The sequence below is a fragment of the Ranitomeya imitator genome, chromosome 4 (genome assembly GCF_032444005.1).
Source record: "Ranitomeya imitator isolate aRanImi1 chromosome 4, aRanImi1.pri, whole genome shotgun sequence".
Lineage (NCBI taxonomy): Eukaryota > Metazoa > Chordata > Amphibia > Anura > Dendrobatidae > Ranitomeya > Ranitomeya imitator.
This window is the reverse complement of record NC_091285.1, coordinates 140,486,620-140,509,922: the sequence shown is the minus strand read 5'-3', so window position 1 is coordinate 140,509,922 and position 23,303 is coordinate 140,486,620. Positions and strand designations below refer to the sequence as shown.

General features: G+C 46.8%; 1 protein-coding gene across 1 annotated transcript in view; it reads left to right on the top strand.

Moving 5' to 3' along the window:
- Positions 1-4,806: 4,806 nt before the first annotated feature.
- The window catches only part of GRK6 (G protein-coupled receptor kinase 6), an 83,943-nt gene continuing 65,446 nt past the window's right edge, over positions 4,807-23,303 (top strand). Inside the window, exons 1-4 of the mRNA XM_069763972.1 lie at positions 4,807-4,948; positions 8,808-8,903; positions 15,279-15,391; positions 15,479-15,556. Of these exons, the coding sequence (XP_069620073.1) occupies positions 4,897-4,948; positions 8,808-8,903; positions 15,279-15,391; positions 15,479-15,556 (339 nt within the window). The 5' untranslated portion in view covers positions 4,807-4,896. The remainder of the gene's footprint in view (positions 4,949-8,807; positions 8,904-15,278; positions 15,392-15,478; positions 15,557-23,303) is intronic.

Here is a 23,303-nt window from a genome sequence, read left to right as displayed (position 1 = left end):
CTGTATCTGCAATTAGCAAAATAAACACACAAATACCACTATCCCATAAAAGGGGGACACCATAGAATGTAAGTACACAAGAACAGGGTCCTGTCCCCTCTAGACCAGTCTGTCATTGTCAATTTGCTAACTGTAGGTAACATCTATAAATGCTGTACGTAACCCCTTTATCATGTCCAGCACCATTACATAAATGCTGTAATATACATACAAAATCAGGCTAACATAAATAATAATTGTGAAAAAATATTGTTCTTACTGCAGTTTGCAATATGAAATAGTTGATAATCAGGAGTGTACTTACTTAGTTGCCTCTGTCCCTCACGTGGTCGCTGGTCAAAATTTGGGAAAAGGATCCCACAAATGCTCCTCCAAGCAGCCTCTTTCCTTGCCCTGTTGGCATAATTGGCATCCCGTTGGTCTCAAATCTCGGGCCTTTCCTGGACCAGGACCAGGAGCATATCCACATTGATTATGTTTGCCATGCTGTTTGCAACTCCATGGAGGCGTGCGCCAGACTTCCGGGATGTCTGTGTGGCTTTTTCAGCTAATTAGCATGTCTAAGCTTCCTGATTGAGGGCTTGGCACATTTCCTGGCACCTGGGGATGTCTGGCGTATATCTCGCAAGTCACACTGCTGATCCGTGTGTAATCCGTATTTTTCTCGCACCCATAGACTTTCATTGGCGGATTTTTTGCGCAATACGCTGACAAACGCAGCATGCTGCAATTTTCTACGCCCGTAAAATACGGCTGTGAAATATACGGCAGATAGGAGCTGCCCCATAGAGAATCATTGGTCCGTGTGCAATGCGTAGTTTTTGCGCCTCTCATATGTCCGTAAAACTCTCTAGTGTGATGCCGGCCTTATTGATAGGGCTTTAATGAACGCAGTGATACAAACTAAACCTCTTAAAGTGTAACTGTTGTTTAAATTTGTACTTCTTTATTCAATAGTAAAAGTGAATATAAGCAACTATGTAATATATCTTATCAGAGAAAATCAGCTTATTTCTCCTCCGGGACTGATCTTTCACTATCATAATTCTCAAAGGGTAAAGTCTGTATTGAAGACAGATATTTACATGACTGAAATATTAGATGGAAGTCACTACTTGTAAGTTTCTATAGAGATAGAGGTGTCAAGCTGTGACCGATGAAGAGTCAGGGAGGGGGTACCCTCAGCTGTTCCTTAATCTAGGAAGGTCCTACTCTATCCCGGGGTTACCCCTGAAGGTGGAGATGCCCGGGTCTCGTACCACGCTGTGCTCCTACAAAATCCTACACAGCTCTCACCCTTCCTCCAGGGAGAAAAGGGGCAGGAGTAAAAGGATAACATCAGCTGGACAGACAGGGGGAAACTAAGGCACAATCAAACAACAGACACACCGGCTAAAATGCAAAGGGAAAATTGGTACACAGTAAAGAGGCAGAAAAGCAACACAAAAGAACACCAGAAAGGGAAGGTAGAGGTATGCACAAAAAAAACACATGCAACAATCTCAAAACAACAGGAGTGATTCTTCGGAACACATTCTCCAATGCCACCAGGAACAGAATGAAGATTCTATTGCTCACATGGTGGGAAGCCTGACACAGACTTATATAATGGAAGGGTGTGGTTCCAATAAGCAGCACTGCAAATAGACCTCTAGGAACTCGAAACCCTTTTCAGGCCACAAGAAACTTGTTAAATCATGAATGGCAGTTTAGATATAAAGAAGACCGGTGCACAGCTGATCAACGCAATCTTCAAATCTCAGCTGTACAGGTTACAGCAAAACGTGGCACATGCATGACAGGAGGGGAGAGGAGGCTAAAGCTCTTCTACTTGCTCCCCCCATGATGGCCTTCAGTTAGGAAGGGGGTCTCAAACTGTCCCTGGAACCGGAACTCTAACTATCTCTGTTTTGGGGTACTCTTGAAGGTAGAGAGGCCCGAGTCTCCGACCTTATTGTGCTCCTGTTAAACCCTGATCTGTCCCTTCACCCACCACTTGAGGTATGGTACAGAAATGTAAGGTAAACGAGACACAAAGACAAAACAGGGATAACAGAAAGAAACAAACATACAAACACTCACTAAAGGTAGAGAGGTATATAAGGAAAGATAGGAATGTACCAACCAAATGGGAATAGCACAATGAGGAAAGCATACACCCAAAAATAGCATGCAACAATCTTCAGCAGCAACAATGATCTCCTATCCAGCACAGCTTTTCCAAAGAGCTAGGAAGCAAAGCTTTCACTGGCAAGACAGAGATGGTCTGGCCTGGTTTTATAGGGAAAGGTAATGACCAGATCAGAAGCAGCTGAAAATGAAAATGGAGCTGCAAGTCTCTGACCAGCATAGAAAGGGTTGTTAACCTCTTCAGTACCAAAAAAACCCAATTCCATTTAATATAGGACACAAACACACAGTCTAAGGGCTCCTTCTCACTTGCGAGAAATACGTCTGAGTCTCACAGGTTAAAACCCTGCTCTGGCGCCGGCACTCCAGAGCAGACCGTGCAGCTCCATGTATTGCTGTGCGGCTGCACACTCCGCTCTGGAGTGCCGGCACCAGAACAGGGTTTTAACCTGTGAGACTCGGATGTATTTCTCACAAGTGAGGAGTCCTAAATGGAAGATCTGCGATTCACACTACATAGTGATCTTCTAACCCCAGATCTCCGAGGAGGACGCAACACACTTGTGACATCCTCCCTCTGCTATGTAGGAGATGACAGTTGCTCCTGATAAGATTCTATATCAGTAATGTAGAATTCTGTCTTCACTGAATACAGATTTTATCAATGAATTGAACATTTTGAGAATAAAAGGCCAATACAGGAGGAGAAAAAAAAACAAACAGATTTCTCTGATAAGCTATATAACAAAGTGGCTTATTTTCATTTGTACTATTGATTTATGACAATTCAGCTGTGGCCAATAACTACTGGTAGTAACCATCATAGTGTCTAGAATTGTGCTAATAATGTGCAGTTAATACACGATGAGATAAATGTCAGCAGCAACATACAGTGAAATTATAGCACAGTATATACCTGCTACAGGTTCCCATTAACCATTATTGGGACAGCTATGGCTGCAAAATAACACGATTCCAGACAGCAAACACTATAACGGTTATTGGTGCCCAAAGTCAGTGGACTAAAGTCATTGAACATTTTGGAAATGCCAGTCACTTATTCAAATGGTTAAAAATTGACCACTTGCCAACTTTGATGCCAGCTTTTATGCCCAGAGCCACCCTACAGATGACTGGGTTTGACGCCTGTGTGTTGGAGGTGTGGAGTCAGTGGCTCAAAAACACCATTTCTTCAAATCTGTGAAAATCTGCTATCTGCCCACTTTAACACCAGCTGTAATGAACAGAACCCGTTTGGTCCTGAATTTGGCTACAGTGTGTCTGCAGCGGTCCAAAGTCATTTAACCCCTTAAAACAGAAGTGTCTTGTTTTGAATAAACCTCCTGCCAGCTCTTTTGCCTAGAATCCATTTGGACCCGACATGACTGAACTGACTTTTATGTGGGGTATCCCCTCCATTCTGTTGCTGATGTAAGATCCGTGGTTAAAGGTGAATTAACCCTTTAAAAACACGTGTCACTCATTCGAATTTCTGAATATTGTCTGCCCGCTTTGATGCCAGCTCTTATTCCCAGAACCTGTTTGGGCAAGACTAGAGTGGGCTGAATTTCACGCCCTTTTGTGCGATGCCAGTGGCGCAAATTCCTTTAACCCTTTAAAAACACTAGCTACTTACTTACACCTGTGGGAATTGGTCGCCTGCCTATTCGATGGCGGCTGTTATACCCAGAACACGTGTGGGCTGGCCTTAATGAACGGACCCTGATACCGTGCATCACTATCTGTGGGGTGATATTAGTGGTCCAAAATAACTGAACATTGAACCAGTGGCTTTCTCACGGCAGTGAATATTGTGTCTGCCCGATGTGATGCCCAGAACCCGTGGGTCAGCCTAAACTTATGCGGGCCATTCCCGCCTATGCGTCAGCCCAGCCATGGAATCCCTTTGATAACACCCTTTGGTGCCCATTTTGGACCCTTGTATATTTTTTTTAGCTGCTTTCGCGTGTATTCGTCTTTGGGCTCCTCATTGCATTATATTTTATTATTGTGATCATTAAATTTGTATAAAAAAAACCCATAAAAGAACATTAAGAAACTGAAGAATAATAAACGTTGGCGTGAGGGTCTCGCCATTCTCCATCAGCGATTATCCGGCCATGCTAATAATGTCTAATATATTATTTATTTAATTCTGAGCTCCTCACTAATGTGCTGCACGCCTGAGTCCTCCACACTTCTATGTAATATTCATTACACTGGCTCCAACACTTGGTGGAATGAAGCCCTGCTGCAGGAGAAGGGGCACAGCTTTACGTGCCAGGCCGGCCACACTGCCCATAACAGGAGACAGACGATGCAGAGCACTGCTCGTACTACCATCATCATGCCAACCACCATCACACCAAACAATTCAGCATCCGCCAACCAACACATGGCCGCCGTGACGTCATGCTGGTTTGAACAGACTTCTGTAGCATCGCCTAGGATTCCCATAACTAAGGGAGACTTTAAGTGACAATCCCGGTGGCCAATCACTTTCCAGATCTCACTAATAATCCCGCCCACTCAGGGCTGTTCTCCCAATCAGCGTAAGAGCTCAATGACAGCTACTACTACGGCCGTGTGAACGGGAATACAGTTAATACCGATTGTAAGGTTCCACCAATGAGCGGTAAGTCCGGGGGTGCGGCTGATCGGTGATTGGTTGGAGTGGGTGGGGCCTGTCATTGGCAGCAGGGTGCTGGGAGTCTGGCAGAAAGTGAGTGGCCGCCCGAGGCTCGGAGTGCCCGGCCAGGCCGACCTATGGAGCTCGAGAACATAGTAGCCAACACCGTGCTGCTGAAAGCCAGGGAAGGTGTGTATGTGCATGCGCCGGGGAAAGTTACATGTCTGCATATGGGCAGGTCGGCGGCAGGCTACACTTGTGTACCAGCCTGGATGTGCAGCCATGGGTGAGGATGAATGTAGTGTATGCTGGGTGTAATGGGGAGGAGGGCAGGAGCTGGCAGGCACTGGGCAAGACATCACTCACAGCAATCACTTGTCATCAGATGCTGATTAGCACTGGGGACGGGTCTAGAGGCTTCCATTCAGAACCATTGGAGACAAACCCGATTGAATTGAGTTATGCACTTACTATATACATCACATGTGCCCCAATATTCTACTGTAAGCTCAGCTCCAGCCAGCTCCTCTGCTGGTGCCTGACATAGGACATGTGACACAGATCATTGCTATAGCCAAGCCAGCCTCCTCTGTCACAGTCAGTGTATAGAAATAAAGGGGCTTGCCGACTGATCTTTGTTATAGCCAAGCCAGCCTCCTCTGTCACAGTCAGTGTATAGCCATAAAGGGGCTGGCCCACTGATGATTGCTATAGCCAATCCAGCCTCACCTATCACAGTCAGTATATAGACCTAAAGGGGCTGGTTGACTGTTCATTACTATAGCCAAGCCAGCCTCCTACATCACAGTGAGTGTATAGACCTAAAGGGGCTGGCCGACCGATCATTATTATAGCTAAACCATCCTCCTCTATCACAGTAAGTGTGATAGACCTAAAGGGGTTGGCCGACTGATCATTACTATAGCTAAGCCAGCCTCCTCTGTCACAGTCAGTGTATAGACAGAAGGGTGCTGGCCGACTGCTGCAATAATTAAGCCAGCCTCCTTGTCTGTCAATCAGTGGACCAAGAAAGGAGGTGGCCGGCTGAACATTTCAATAGCTTTTCCAGCCCTCTTCTCTTATCACAGTCTATGTATAGACTGAGAAGGGGTCTGGCCAGCTGATCATTTCAGTGCCTAAGCCAGCCCCCTTCTTGTTCCTGTCAGTGTATGGACATAAGGAGGCTGGCTTGCCTATTTAAGTGTTCCCCCTTCATGCACAGTACTGGTCACTTACGGAGACAGGAATCCCTGTTCTGTGTCTGGCAAAGATCCGCAGCGTATATTAGTGCGCCATTACCAGTTTGAGCGGGCTGACCGACAGCGGCTTCTTGTAGCTGGACAGCTCGTGCCTCCCCTCAGTCCTGTTATCACACAACCTTGAGGTAAATGGACAGGTAATGACGTGTCAGGGTGACCGGTGTGAGCGGGCTGACCGACAGGGGCTTCTTGTAGCTGGACAGCTTGTGCCTCCCCTCAGCCCTGTTATCACACAGCCTTGAGGTAAATGGACAGGTAATGACGTGTCAGGGTGACCGGGCTGACCGACAGGGGCTTCTTGTAGCTGGACAGCTCGTGCCTCCCCTCAGCCCTGTTATCACACAGCCTTGAGGTAAATGGACAGGTAATGACGTGTCAGGGTGACCGGTGTGAGCGGGCTGACCGACAGGGGCTTCTTGTAGCTGGACAGCTCCTGCCTCCCCTCAGCCCTGTTATCACACAGCCTTGAGGTAAATGGACAGGTAATGACGTGTCAGGGTGACCGGTGTGAGTGGACTGACCGACAGGGGCTTCTTGTAGCTGGACAGCTTGTGCCTCCCCTCAGTCCTGTTATCAGTCAGCCTTGAGGTAAATGAACAGGTAATGATGTGTCAGGGTGACCGGTGTGACCGGGCTGACCGACAGGGGCTTCTTGTAGCTGGACAGCTTGTGCCTCCCCTCAGTCCTGTTATCACACAGCCTTGAGGTAAATGGACAGGTAATGACGTGTCAGGGTGACCAGTGTGAGCGGACTGACCGACAGGGGCTTCTTGTAGCTGGACAGCTCGTGCCTCCCCTCAGTCCTGTTATCAGTCAGCCTTGAGGTAAATGGACAGGTAATGACTGTCAGGGTGACCGGTGTGAGCAGGCTGACCGACAGGGGCTTCTTGTAGCTGGACAGCTCGTGCCTCCCCTCAGTCCTGTTATCACACAGCCCTGAGGTAAATGGACAGGTAATGACGTGTCAGGGTGACCGGTGTGAGCAGGCTGACCGACAGGGGCTTCTTGTAGCTGGACAGCTCGTGCCTCCCCTCAGTCCTGTTATCACACAGCCTTGAGGTAAATGGACAGGTAATGACGTGTCAGGGTGACCGGTGTGAGCAGGCTGACCGACAGGGGCTTCTTGTAGCTGGACAGCTCGTGCTTCCCCTCAGTCCTGTTATCAGTCAGCCTTGAGGTAAATGGACAGGTAATGACTGTCAGGGTGACCAGTGTGAGCGGACTGACCGACAGGGGCTTCTTGTAGCTGGACAGCTCCTGCCTCCCCTCAGCCCTGTTATCACACAGCCTTGAGGTAAATGGACAGGTAATGACGTGTCAGGGTGACCGGTGTGAGTGGACTGACCGACAGGGGCTTCTTGTAGCTGGACAGCTTGTGCCTCCCCTCAGTCCTGTTATCAGTCAGCCTTGAGGTAAATGAACAGGTAATGATGTGTCAGGGTGACCGGTGTGACCGGGCTGACCGACAGGGGCTTCTTGTAGCTGGACAGCTTGTGCCTCCCCTCAGTCCTGTTATCACACAGCCTTGAGGTAAATGGACAGGTAATGACGTGTCAGGGTGACCAGTGTGAGCGGACTGACCGACAGGGGCTTCTTGTAGCTGGACAGCTCGTGCCTCCCCTCAGTCCTGTTATCAGTCAGCCTTGAGGTAAATGGACAGGTAATGACTGTCAGGGTGACCGGTGTGAGCAGGCTGACCGACAGGGGCTTCTTGTAGCTGGACAGCTCGTGCCTCCCCTCAGTCCTGTTATCACACAGCCCTGAGGTAAATGGACAGGTAATGACGTGTCAGGGTGACCGGTGTGAGCAGGCTGACCGACAGGGGCTTCTTGTAGCTGGACAGCTCGTGCCTCCCCTCAGTCCTGTTATCACACAGCCTTGAGGTAAATGGACAGGTAATGACGTGTCAGGGTGACCGGTGTGAGCAGGCTGACCGACAGGGGCTTCTTGTAGCTGGACAGCTCGTGCTTCCCCTCAGTCCTGTTATCAGTCAGCCTTGAGGTAAATGGACAGGTAATGACTGTCAGGGTGACCAGTGTGAGCGGACTGACCGACAGGGGCTTCTTGTAGCTGGACAGCTCCTGCCTTCCCTCAGTCCTGTTATCACTCAGCCTTGAGGTAAATGGACAGGTAATGACGTGTCAGGGTGACCAGTGTGAGCGGACTGACCGACAGGGGCTTCTTGTAGCTGGACAGCTCGTGCTTCCCCTCAGTCCTGTTATCAGTCAGCCTTGAGGTAAATGGACAGGTAATGACTGTCAGGGTGACCGGTGTGAGCAGGCTGACCGACAGGGGCTTCTTGTAGCTGGACAGCTCGTGCCTCCCCTCAGTCCTGTTATCACACAGCCTTGAGGTAAATGGACAGGTAATGACGTGTCAGGGTGACCGGTGTGAGCGAGCTGACCGACAGGGGCTTCTTGTAGCTGGACAGCTCGTGCCTTCCCTCAGTCCTGTTATCAGTCAGCCTTGAGGTAAATGGACAGGTAATGACGTGTCAGGGTGACCGGTGTGAGCGGACTGACCGACAGGGGCTTCTTGTAGCTGGACAGCTCCTGCCTTCCCTCAGTCCTGTTATCAGTCAGCCCTGAGGTAAATGGACAGGTAATGACTGTCAGGGTGACCAGTGCCGTGTGAGTAAACACCAAGTCATTTCCATTTCCTTTGCATGTTAGCAATATTTTTCCTGAAAAGCGTGCGAGGCCTATTCAAACGTGGCGGTGGATTTGCCTAGAGCCATGGAGCATCTGCTCTGCGGGACGCCATCTGACATCTCTCACCTTTCTCCACAGGTGGTGGCGGGAACCGCAAGGGAAAGAGCAAGAAATGGCGACAGATGCTGCAGTTTCCTCACATTAGTGAGTGCGAGGAGTTAAGGCGTACCGTAGGTGAGTCCGCTAGGTCATGTGTGACGTGCCCTGGAAATGTCCGCCCGCGCCCACACCGTGACATCGAGAGACGTCTCCAGCGCAGGTGGGGTTGGCCAATATCATTTCATCGCTTCCTCTTGCAATGGGGTTCTTACCACTTCCTGCACAAATGTGTAAATGTGTGAGCGGACGGATTTCACAAGTAACCGAAGAAGAGAAAATGCTTCTGCCGGGCGTAGTGTTCACATGACATGATGGAGGGAGAACCTTCTGCTCCAGTCTTGTGGGATGGATCAGGGGAAACAGACGTGGTCCTGGTCTAGTGGGCTTCTGGAGCTTAGACACTTTAGGGTTAAATAGTAAATACAATGGATACTCGCCTCCACAGATCCGCTGTTCTAGTTATGTTGACGTTGCAATTCCTGGCGGCTCATATGACGGTTTTGTGTCACGTGACCGCTGCAGCCAATCAGTGGCTCGTGATTGGCTGCAGCTTTTACTATTTAGTTAAAATGGAATATTGACGATTGGCTGCAGCGGTCATGTGACACAAAATGGCACATACCAATGCTGACATTGCAGGAACTGCAGTGCTGTGGGAGGTCATTGGACTTCTTTTAAGGGTAAGGCTACTTTCACACTAGCGTCGGTACGGGCCCGTCGCAGTGCGTCGGGCCGACGTACCGACGCATGCTGTGAAGTAAAAGCACAACGGGGCAGCGGATGCAGTTTTACAATGCATCCGCTGCCCCATTGTGAGGTCCGGGGAGGAGGGGGCGGAGTTACGGCCGCGCATGCGCGGTCGAAAAAGAGGACCCGACGGACAAAAAAATGTTGCAAGCAACGTTTTTTTGTCCCGACTGACTGCAAAAATACGTCGCATCCGTCGCACGACGGATGTAACGTGTGGCAATCCGTCGCAATGCGTCGGTAACGTTAGTCTATGGAGAAAAAACGCGTCCTGCAGGCAACTTTGCAGGATGCGTTTTTTCTTCAAAACAACGCATTGTGACGTGCGTCGAACGACGCTAGTGTGAAAGTAGCCTAAGTTCACACAGGGCGTTTTTCTGCGTTTTGCTGCTTTTTTATGCTAATTTTCAGCTGCTTTTTACAGTACCAGCAAAGCCTATGAGATTTCAGAAATCTCATACATACACATTGTTTGTTTGTGTGATCAGTATTTTGTGCTTTGATGGTTTTTGGACGTAGAGCATGTCCCTTCTTTCGGCGTTTTCCACCCACTGACTTGAATGGATGGTGAAAAAAAAAAAATGCTGCAAATACACAGGTTGACTTTTTCTTTTAGCTTATTTGCTGCAGAAAAGTCAAGCAGAGATGGGTGTGACGTCACACTCGGCTCTGCTACCTATAGATGGCAGGCTGCATGATGCGTCCATACAGCCTGTCATTCAGCAGAGCGGACCCGAACCCCATTCACTTGAATGGGGGTCCGACAATACAGTATTTGACACGCTGTCATATGCATGACAGCGCAGCAAACACCACTTCTGATCGGTGGGGAAATAATCCCTGCTGGTCAGAGAGCCGCGGTTCCCACGCTGTCAGAAGACAGCAGAAGCGCTCAGCTGTGGTCGGCTGACACTTACAGCCACTAATTACAGTGAGAGCAGGAGCAGCTGATGGGAGTTTTCATCTGCCGCTCCTGCGCTATAAATAAATAAATAACCTGCGTGGGTTCCCCTTATTTTTGATAACCAGCCAGACAAAACTCATAGCTGGGGCTGCAACCCTCAGCTATCAGCTTCAGCAAGGCTAGTTATCAAGAATAGAGGGGTCCTCATGCTTTATTTTTTTATTTTAATTATTTAAATAAATAATTAAAAAACACGGCGTGGGGTCCCCGAATTTTTGACAACCTGCCTTGCTAAAACTCACAGCTGGGGGCTGGTATTCTCAGTCTGGTAAGGGGCCATTGATATAGGCCCCCCCCCCCCCCCCCAGCTTAAAAACAGCAGCCCGCAGCTGCCCTGAAAAGGCGCATCTATTAGATGCGCCAATTCTCCCACTTGCCCTGTATCAAAATATAAAAAAGGGGAGAAGCCAGCGCTGCTTATGGTCAGAACGCAATACATAAAGTGCACATGCACGTATTGATTTCTAGCTGTATTACAAAATGAGACATTTAGCAAACAATTGATCAATTCTTTGAGCCACCCCGCCACGCCAAGTCATCATAATGAGGCAGGCCATAGTGGGGCAGGCCACTTGCCCTGTAGAGGTGGCAAGTGGGGTAATGAGGGGTTAATGTCACCTTGCTATTGTAAGGTGACATTAAGCCAGCTTAGTATTGGAGAGGCGTCAATAAGACTCCTATCCATTACTAATCCTATACTAATTAACCACTCCTGGCTATGAGCTACTGGGGAATGAAGGAGATGGAGCGGGCGCAGGCTCAGTAACTAGCGGTGACGTCACCGAGCCTGCGCTCCCTCACTGCCTGACTTGAGGTGACCTCTGGACTGTGGGAAAATGCCGGGGAAGAGGATACGGCAGGGAATGTATCTATTCTATCTATCTACAGGAAGTTGTTTTTTTTTTCTCTGTGGGCACTCAACTTTATTGGCATGCACAAGGAGAAAAAAAAACGCCACAAAAAACTCACCTACACCTGACTTGCGTTTTTAGCGCAGCTTCTTTCCCGCCAAGAAGATCAGGTTTTGCTGCAGAAAAAAAACGCAGCAAAACGCCCTGTGTGAACTTACCCTAAATGTGGCCCCCTAGTAATTAATAACATATTCTGATATGTTAGGTACCATAAAAGAAAGGAAGTAAAAGGTGCAATTTAAGAATAAATATTTATTTGTAAATAATTAAAATAATACTGTATGTTTATACATAAAACAAAAAACAGGGGGGGGGACCTCCAAATACAGGGGGTGATTGTTTACAATCATAGACTAGTGCTGGGCAATCGAGTAATCAGATTACAGTATAGTTGATCATAAGCATTACAATAAATAGACTGCACAGTGACAATGTATTTAGCCAGTAAAGACAGGTAGTTGACACATAAATCATGGATTTCTATGTTCCCTAAAGGAGAAGGCAGGCTGAAGTCTACCCAGCAATGCAAACCTTTCGCTAAATTCTACTGAGCGGTGCTGCATGCACTAAACAACCTATATGTCACCTTAACAACAGAAAGGGAGACAGCAGGGCATGGTATAAGGCAATTACCTGTGGTAAAGCTGTTGATGTCACAGATCTGTGCGCTGTGTGAAGAGTGCTGGTGTTACTCCCCTACGCCCGACGAGCGCCGTTTCGCAAATGGCTTCTTCAGAGGGGGCGCCCCCTCTTAAGGTGACATATAGGGTTGTTTAGTGCATGCAGCATCTCTCGGTATAATTTAGCAAAAGGTTTGCATTGCTGGGTAGACTTCAGCCTGCCTTCTCCTTTAGGGAACATAGAAATCCATGATTTATGTGTCAACTACCTGTCTTTACTGGCTAAATACATTGTCACTGTGCAGTCTATTTATTGTAATGCTTATGATCAACTATACCGTAATCTGATTACTCTTGATTATTTACAACTAGATAATGGCCCGATTCTATCGCATCGGGTATTCTAGAATCTGTATGTAGTTTATTTATGAAGTTTTCAGAATAATGCAATGAATACACAGGATTCGGCCGGCCGGCCGCAACCAATTAGTGAAACGTGGTTCAAATTGCCATGCAGTATGTTGCCCAGCCACGTAGTATATTGCCCAGACACGTAGTATATAGCACAGCCACATAGTATATAGCACAGAGATGTAGTATATACCACAGCCCATGCAGTATCTAACACAGCCCACATAGTAAATAGCAATGTGAGCACCATATCCCTGTGTAAAAAAAGAATTCAAATAAAATATAGTTATATACTCACCCTCCGTCGGCCCCCCGGATCCAGCCGAGGCATTTACCGATGCTCCTCGCGATGTTCCGGTCCCAAGAGCGCATCATCTCGCGAGATCGCAATGCATGGACCGGTCACCGGAGCGTCGCGAGGAGCGGGAAAGGCCTCGACTGGATGCGGGGGGCCAACGGAGGGTGAGTATATAATGATTTTTTTATTATTTTTAACATTAGATCTTTTTACTATAGATGCTGCATAGGCAGCATCAATAGTAAAAAGTTGGTCACATAGGGTTAATAGCAGCGTTAACGGAGTGCGTTACACTGCGGCATAACATGGTCCGTTAACGCTGCCATTAACCCTTTGTGAGCACTGACTGCGGGGAGTAAGGAGCGGACATTTTGCCGCTGGACTGTGGCCGTCGCTGATTGGTCGTGGCAAAGCGGCCACGACCAATCTGCGACCTGGGCTTTCCGTGAAAGACAGACAGACGGAAGTGACCCTTAGACAATTATATAGTAGATCATAGACTAGTGCTGGGCAATCTCCCTCTGTATTTGGAGGTCACCCCCCCCCCCCCCTCTTGTTATTGTTTTATGTAGGAACATATTTTTTTTAAATTATTTACAAATAAATATTTATTCTTAAATTGCACCTTTCACTTCCTTTCTTTTATGGTACCTACCATATCAGAATATGTTATCAATGTATCATTGAAGTGACCTAGCCATTGCTAAAATAGGACTATGGTAATAATAACCCCTAGTAATTAAGTAGGGGTTTCCAGTAGTAGACCAGACCATTAATTCCGGGGGGCTAAACCTGTGAAAAGGGTTTTACATACAAGAAAGTACAATACTCCTAGTGGATGCCAAGCAGAGATCTTTGAGGCGATTGGTTGAGGAACATGAGGGTGGACCGGAGATTGTGTGGGAAGGTTTTGGGAGAGTAGTTTGGAGATGGCTGATTAAGGAAAGTGGTGCAAGTCATTGTCCGTAGCTGAGGATGAATCAGGCAGCTCAGCTACAGGGGTTTCCGCTTTGAGAAAATGTTGGTCCTCGTATGCAGTGCACTCTTTAAAAAAAAACAAAAAAAAAAACACAAGCAAGCTGCGCTTTACTCACCGTCCTTGGGTCCACAGTGAGTCTGTTGCTTTTTTCGGTTATTCTGTGTTTGCGGTAGCGCTGACATCACCTGAACAGCTCGGCAGTAAACCAATGAACTCGGTGGCTCTGTCCATTTAGAGTGAAAGCCCCACCCCCGCTTAGATCCGCTGAGCTCACTGATTGACTGTTGAGCTGTGGATGTGATGTCAAGTCCGTAGCCAATATTGGAAACCACGATCAGCAACAGAGACTCCATGCTGGACCTGGAGATGGTGAGTAAAGCTATTCACTGCTTGCTAACTCAACTCAAGTGTGAGCTCATAAGCAAATATATATATATATATATATATATATATATATATATATATATATATATATATATATATATATATATATATATATATATATATATATATATATAATCTCAAAAAGGAGGAGAACGAGGAGCATACCATGAGATAATATATAAACAAATCTTTATTGATATACATACAAAGATTAAAATTTCAATCAGTAGTGCGTCATATTGCATAGGTTCCAATACAAAATAGAAGAGGAACTGCCACTCCAATGTACCCCAATAGTACTGCAAAAAAGACCCCAAAGGAGAGGAGGAAAAACACAATGTACTCCCCATATAAGATGTAAGGACAGGTAGGCCCAAAGTAAAGAGATAGATCCGGTATGCCTATCACATATCTGAGCCCATGAGTAAAGTGCACATCTATCTAGGGCATTATATCCGTAATAAAAGGTGGGCTTATGTGATAGGCATACCGGATCTATCTCTTTACTTTGGGCCTACCTGTCCTTACATCTTATATGGGGAGTTGAAAATGGTTACAAAGGTGGATATTTCATTTGAAATTTGACACGAAAAGTCCCATATAGGTAATATGGTTTGTATGGAAAAATATCCAGTGATGGGTATTACGCTGGCAGCCATCTGAGGTGACGGATCACGGTTCTACCATACTGTGTAGGCAGTGTCCGATCTGCAGATATTTTGTGTACATGGCTTATTGGCACTTATTGTCCCTGTTCTCTATCGGCCTGTTATTCTACATGCTGTGTAACCCAGTGTTGGACTGGGGTGCCAAGGGCCCACCAGTAACCAACTCCAGGGCCCCTCTTTTCAACTACGGATCATGCAAATGTCACGTTGTCCTCGTACTGGGTAGATTGGTAAATAAATAAGATGCTGGCTATGTCTGTACATAGTGATTCATGTATATTGTGCCAAGTACTGCTCATATGAGAGGGAGGTGGCCCATTGCTACACAGGAGCCCACCAGAGAATTCTCCTGTGGGCCAGTCCGAGCCTGATGAAATCCATCACTGTGTAGAGCACAAGATAGAGGTTGTCTTCATGTCTTTTACACCACTGATATTTTACCTCACGATTTCTTTCTATGTACAATAGAGCGGGACTATCACAGTCTATGCGACCGCCAACCAATTGGACGTCTCCTCTTTCGCCAGTTCTGTGAGACTCGGCCTGAGCTGCTGCGTTGTGTCCACTTTCTGGATGCTGTGGTAGGACTTTAGTGACACCATCATATATGACGCCATAAGAGCCACATAGGGGTACGCGTTTCTGAATCACGTTCTGTTTATCTCTAGGTGGAGTATGAGGTGTCCCCAGATGAAAAGCGCAAAGAATGTGGACATCAGCTGATTGAACAGTATCTCATTAGTACGGTAAGCTTTCTAGGAATTGTGAGGACCTATAGATCACCAGATTTTCCAGGAGTTTCAGTATTTGTTGGGATCTGCCTGGTCATCTTTCCACATTAGTGGGGCTTCTGCTAGATGTGGTAGATCCAGCAGATAATGGGGACAGTTAAAGGATATTGAAACTTTTTTGGGAAATAATTTTTTTTTCCCTTTTTTTTTAACTTAAAGGTAATCGGTCAGCAAGTTTTTGCTATGTAATCTGAAGACAGTAACATGGGGTAGGGTTAGAGACCCTGATTCCAGCGACGTATCACTTATTTTACATTGCTGGAATACTATTCTATAGAAACACAATTTTCTCAGCTGCAGATCTAGCAAAGCAAAGTTGTTAAGCTGTGTATAACTGGCCCACACCATAGCTTTCTGTGGAGATTGTATAGTGACTGAGAGCTGCTAAGCATTGCTGTGAGCGTGGTTGGACTAGCAAGCGCGAGGCCAGTAGTCACGTAGTGATAATCTTCTGCTAATAAAAGATGTATTGAAACAGCACAGAAAGTGACACATCGCAGTAATCAAGCTGTCTTTCACAACACCGCAATGCTCTCTGATTACATCACAAAACCTGCTGACAGATTTCATTTAAATGCATGTTTTGTTTGGCTACAAAGCATACACTGTCCACAACGTAAATCAGGGCCTCGCTTTCAAGAAAGTTGCATAATCTATTCATTTATGGCGTATGCTGTAATTTTGCCATCATTGTACAAGGTGGGGTTGCCCCTTTAAATTATTGTACAGTCTGTTTTGCTATGCACGATGATACAAAGAAGCTAGACAGTCTAACATTTTTAAAAAAAAACCATATGGCAAAAATGCTTTTTGTATGCATTTAGGTAAAAAAAAAAAATAGCCCTCAAATTTGTCAAGAAAGACACTCGTGAGTGCTTTATCTGGAACAGGTCTGTAGAATCGTTTCAGCCGTCTTGTCAGGATTTGGGATTTCTTGGCATGTCTCTATCATTTTGGGAAGTCTTTTTTATTCATTGTAGACTGTATTCAAGTCATTGTAAATTGGCCCTACAACTGTCGCTGCCTTAAGGTACCGTCACATTAAGCGACGCTGCAGCGATATAGGCAACGATGCCGATCGCTGCAGCGTCGCTGTGTGGTCGCTGGAGAGCTGTCACACAGACAGCTCTCCAGCGACCAACGATGCCGAAGTCCCCTGGTAACCAGGGTAAACATCGGGTTACTAAGCGCAGGGCCGCGCTTAGTAATCCGATGTTTACCCTGGTTACCATTGTAAATGTAAAACAAAACAGACACTACATACTTACATTCTGGTGTCTGTCCCCCGGCCTCAGCTTCACTGCACTGTCTCAGCGCCGGCCGGCCGTAAAGCAGAGCGGTGACGTCACCGCTGTGCTTTACGGCCGGCCGGCGCTCACAGTCAGTGCGGGAAGCTGACGGTGAGGGGACAGCCACCGGAATGTAAGTATGTACTGTTTTTTTTTTTTTCCATTTACAATGGTAACCAGGGTAAACATCGGGTTACTAAGCGCGGCCTTGTGCTTAGTAACCCGATGTTTACCCTGGTTACCAGTGAAGACACCGCTGAATCGGCGTCACACACGCCGATTCAGCGATGTCTGCGGGAGATCCAGCGACGAAATAAAGTTCTGGCCTTTCTGCTCCGACCAACGATGTCACAGCAGGATCCAGATCGCTGCTGCCTGTCAAACACAACGATATCGCTATCCAGGACGCTGCAACGTCACGGATCGCTAGCGATATCGTTGTAAAGTCGCTCAGTGTGAAGGTACCTTTAGTGTCAAGCTTTACCCCCTTAGGCTACATGCACACGTTGCTGAAAGTCCTGCGGATTTTTCCGGACTGATTTTGGTTAATCCGCAGGTAAACCGCACTGCGGATTACCTGCGGAATTACCGCAGATTTACCGTGATTTTTTGTGCGGATTTTGTGCGGATTCCACTGCGGTTTTACACTTGGGGATTCCTCTGATTCTATTATGGAGCAGGTGTAAACCGCTGTGGAATCCGCACAAAGAATTGATATGCTGCGGAATAAACAACGCTATGTTTCTGCACCTTTTTTTTCTGCAGCATGTGCACTGCGGATTTTGTTTTACATAGGTTTACATGGTTCTGTAAACTCATGGAAAACAGCTGCACACACCTATCAGATGCACAACCTGTGGATCTTCATCTCTAGTGGCCTACAACTAGAGATAGGGGGACACCTGGATGTTCGGGTTCGGATGAAAAGTTACAAAAAGTTTGGGTTTGGGTACCAGAACAGTACCTGAACCCGGAGCCCATTTACCGTGCTTAAATGGAGGACCCGTAACATCCAGTGTTTGCTGCCCTGTCATATGTATGACAGCGCAGCAAACACCACTTCTGATTGGCCGTAAAATCATCCCCGCCGGTCAGAGAGCCACGGTTCCCACGCTGTCAAAAGACAGCATGAGCAGCTCAGCTGTGATCGGAGGTGTACAGTTTACCTTCAGTCGCTGGTGTCAGCTGATGGGACAACTGATCCCATCATCCGAAATCTGCTGCCGCTAATAACAATGAGAGCAGGAGCGGATGATGGGAGTATTCATTGCTCCTGTGCTGTAAATAAATACTTAAAAAAAACAAAACCTGCATGGGTTCTCCTGTATTCTTGATAACCAGCCAGCAAAACTCACACCTGGGAGCTGCAATCCTCAGCTGTCAGCTTTATCAAGGCTAGTTTTCAAGAATAGATGGATCTCCATTCCGTATTTTTTAATTATTTAAATAAATGATTTAAAAAAACGGTGTGGGGTCCACCCTTTATTTTTGACAGCCAATCTTGCTAAAGCAGACAGCTGGGGGCTGGTATTTTCAGGCTGGTAAGCTGCCCAGAAAAGGCATATACAGTGGGGCAAAAAAGTATTTAGTCAGTCAGCAATAGTGCAAGTTCCACCACTTAAAAAGATGAGAGGCGTCTGTAATTTACATCATAGGTAGACCTCAACTATGGGAGACAAACTGAGAAAAAAAAATCCAGAAAATCACATTGTCTGTTTTTTTAACATTTTATTTGCATATTATGGTGGAAAATAAGTATTTGGTCAGAAACAAAATTTCATCTCAATACTTTGTAATATATCCTTTGTTGGCAATGACAGAGGTCAAACGTTTTCTGTAAGTCTTCACAAGGTTGCCACACACTGTTGTTGGTATGTTGGCCCATTCCTCCATGCAGATCTCCTCTAGAGCAGTGATGTTTTTGGCTTTTCGCTTGGCAACACGGACTTTCAACTCCCTCCAAAGGTTTTCTATAGGGTTGAGATCTGGAGACTGGCTAGGCCACTCCAGGACCTTGAAATGCTTCTTACGAAGCCACTCCTTCGTTGCCCTTGCGGTGTGCTTTGGATCATTGTCATGTTGTAAGACCCAGCCACGTTTCATCTTCAATGCCCTTGCTGATGGAAGGAGGTTTGCACTCAAAATCTCACGATACATGGCCCCATTCATTCTTTCATGTACCCGGATCAGTCGTCCTGGCCCCTTTGCAGAGAAACAGCCCCAAAGCATGATGTTTCCACCACCATGCTTTACAGTAGGTATGGTGTTTGATGGATGCAACTTAGTATTCTTTTTCCTCCAAACACAACAAGTTATGTTTCTACCAAACAGTTCCAGTTTGGTTTCATCAGACCATAGGACATTCTCCCAAAACTCCTCTGGATCATCCAAATGCTCTCTAGCAAACTTCAGACGGGCCCGGACATGTACTGGCTTAAGCAGTGGGACACGTCTGGCACTGCAGGATCTGAGTCCATGGTGGCGTAGTGTGTTACTTATGGTAGGCCTTGTTACATTGGTCCCAGCTCTCTGCAGTTCATTCACTAGGTCCCCCCGCGTGGTTCTGGGATTTTTGCTCACCATTCTTGTGATCATTCTGACCCCACGGGGTGGGATTTTGCGTGGAGCCCCAGATCGAGGGAGATTATCAGTGGTCTTGTATGTCTTCCATTTTCTAATTATTGCTCCCACTGTTGATTTCTTCACTCCAAGCTGGTTGGCTATTGCAGATTCAGTCTTCCCAGCCTGGTGCAGGGCTACAATTTTGTTTCTGGTGTCCTTTGACAGCTCTTTGGTCTTCACCATAGTGGAGTTTGGAGTCAGACTGTTTGAGGGTGTGCACAGGTGTCTTTTTATACTGATAACAAGTTTAAACAGGTGCCATTACTACAGGTAATGAGTGGAGGAAAGAGGAGACTCTTAAAGAAGAAGTTACAGGTCTGTGAGAGCCAGAAATCTTGATTGTTTGTTTCTGACCAAATACTTATTTTCCACCATAATATGCAAAACAAATGATAAAAAAACAGACAATGTGATTTTCTGGATTTTTTTTTTCTCAGTTTGTCTCCCATAGTTGAGGTCTACCTATGATGTAAATTACAGATGCCTCTCATCTTTTTAAGTGGTGGAACTTGCACTATTGCTGACTGACTAAATACTTTTTTGCCCCACTGTATATTAGATATGCCAATTCTGGCGCTTTTCCTGGCTCTTCCCACTTGCCCTGTGGCGGTGGCAAGTGGGGTTCATATCTGTGGGGTTGATGTCACCTTTGTATTGTCAGGTGACATTAAGCCCACAGCTTAGTAATGGAGAAGCGTCTATAAGGCACCCATCCATTACTAATCCTATAGTTATATGGTAAATAAAGACACAGCCAAAATAAAGTCCTTTAATTGAAAAAATGGCACAGACACCTTTATTATTCTCAGTTACACCATACTTACTGCATCGCTTAATTCCACCTAAACCCTCGATTTCCTTTAATAAAAGTAAAATAAAAAAACAGTAATATACCATACCTGTCTGTCGTTATGTCCCCCGCTGTAATTCATGTCTAGGGGAGAAACAGTTTTCAACCTGGACGGTGCCAAGATGCGACCGTCCAGGCTGAAAACCACTGGTGAATGAGCTGCTGACAGCGCAGTCTCAGTGTCCAGCGGTGACGTCATTGAGGTTACGTCCGGTCACTGAGACTCCGTTCCCAGCCGTGCTGAACTGCGGTGACCTTGGTGACATCCCCGCTAGCACCGTGAGAGTCTTTCATGTGTCTTACAGACGCCTCTCCATTACTAAGCCGTGGGCTTGATGTCACCTGACAATACAAAGGTGACATCATCCCCACAAATATGAACCCCACTTGCCACTGCTACAGGGCAAGTTGGAAGAGCCAGGCAAAGTGCCAGAATTGGCGCATCTAATAGTTGTGCCTTTTCTGGGCAGCAGCGGGCTGGTATTTTTAGGCTGGGGGGACCTATATCAATGGCCCCTTACCAGCCTGAGAATGCGAGCCCCCAGCTGTCTGCTTTAGCAAGGTTGGTTGTCAAAAATGGGGGGGACCCCATGCTTTTTTTTTTTTATTTATTTAAATAATTAAAAAAAAGTGTTGGGACCCCTGTTTTCTTGATAACCAGGCTTGCTGATGCTGACAGCTGGGGGTTGCAGCCCCAGCTGTGAGTTTTGTCTGGCTGGTTAGTAAAAATACAGGGAAACCCACGCTGTTTTTGTATTTTTTTTTTTTTTTTATTATTATTTACAGCGCAGCAGAGGCTAATGAATACTGCCATCCGCCGCCCCTGCGCTTGCTGTTATTAGTGGTAGCAAGTGTCAGCTGATGGGAACAGTAGTCCCATCAGCTGACACCAGTGACCGGAGGTAAACTTTATACCTCCAATCACAGCTGAATGCTCCTGCTGTCTTTTGACAGCGTGGGAACCGTGGCTCTCTGACCGGCGAGGATGATTTCCCCGCCAATCAGAAGCAGTGTTTGCCGCTCTGCCATGCACTTGACAAACACCTGGTGTTCAGGCAGCCGAACCCAAACCGTAACACGGACTTGCTAGTGAAGTCCGTTTTGGGTGTCCGTCCCCAAACAGTAGGTGTTCGGTACGGACGCCGAACTTTACTGTTCGAGGTCACCCATCTCTACCAACAACCTGTGGATCTTCATCCGCAGTGGCCCACCACCTGTGGATCTTCACCTGCGGTGGCACACCACCTGTGGATCATCATCCGCGGTGGCCCACAACCTGTGGATCGTCACCCGCAGTGGATCGTCACCTGCAGTGTATCGTCATCCGCAGTGGCACACCGCCTGTGGATCTTCACCTGCGATGGCACACAACCTGTGGATCTTCATCCGCGGTGGCCCACAACCTGTGGATCTTCACCTGCGGTGGCACACCACCTGTGGATCTTCATCCGCAGTGGCCCACCACCTGTGGATCTTCACCTGCGGTGGCACACCACCTGTGGATCATCATCCGCGGTGGCCCACAACCTGTGGATCGTCACCCGCAGTGGATCGTCACCTGCAGTGTATCGTCATCCGCAGTGGCACACCGCCTGTGGATCTTCACCTGCGATGGCACACAACCTGTGGATCTTCATCCGCGGTGGCCCACAACCTGTGGATCGTCACCCGCGGTGGATCGTCACACGCGGTGGATCATCATCCGCAGTGGCCCACCACCTGTGGATATTTGGTCATGCTGGAAATATGACCATAAGTCCTATTATGCAGTTCTCATATAGGATGGAACCCTACAGCCGGTGGTGCTCTGCTGCGCGGAGCCGTAGTACACTAGTAAATTACCAGTTTAAATAAAATCAGTGACAGGTTCTGCGAGGAGGACACAAATCCACAGTAGATACAGCCATTTCCTCTGCGCACATGGTTCGCCCAGCATTTCCTTCTCTTTTTCAGTTGCATGCTGCAAGTTGTATTACCAGCAGAATGTTAAAGGCCACTATTCTGCATAATGTAAAAGTAGCCATTTCCTGTTTTCACTGCGTGTTTAGCATATGCAGGCGCTCAATAACAGGCAATGTCCTTGTAAACTGACGAGAAGAACTTTACAAGCAAGAATGTTGTGCCAAGATCGTTATACAACTCAAGAAAAAAATGTCACTTGCACTTTAGTTTATAGTCTACATTGTAGTTTCTCATGTTTTCTCCCACCCTTCCCATGGATTTATTTTTTAAGGGAGCATGACAATACATTTAAGGGGTTTCACACAAATTACGCTTACTCCGTATATGAGGAAAAAAAAAGCATAATTTATCCTAAATGGTTTCAAAAGAAAGTAGCACTACACAAAACTGATATAGCAAACGGGTGCAAGCCTCAGGGTACCGACCCAGTGTCCTCCATACACATACGGCACTGCCACTCTTCACATTGTCTGCAAATTGAGAGCCTAGTTTTGCTTTTATCCGAAGTCATGTGGCAAAGCCTGTTGATGGTGACTTTTTGGATTGCTACTTCCGATAGGTAGCGCTAGAGTTCAAGTCCTGTTCCTCTCTGAAGAGGCAATTTGCATATTTAATTTCCCAAAGGTGCATTGCATGGCTTATAAGCTCCCTCACATTGGCATGTCAGGCCAGGCATGTCACTCTCCACAATAAGAAAGGTTACCCCTTAAGGTACAGTCACATTTAGCGACGCTGCAGCGTCGCTATTTAGGTCGCTAAGAGACGTCAAACACCGGCAACAGCAGAACGATGCAGGAGCGATCCAGTGACGTACTTATCGTTCTCGCTGGTTGTTCGCACCATGAAGAAACATTGCAGGCATCGTTGCTTTTGCTGTCAAACATGACGAATCATGCCGACCCGACGACCAAATAAAGTTCCAGACTTTCAGCAACGACCAGCTATGTCACAGCAGGATCCTGATCGCTGCTGCGTGTCA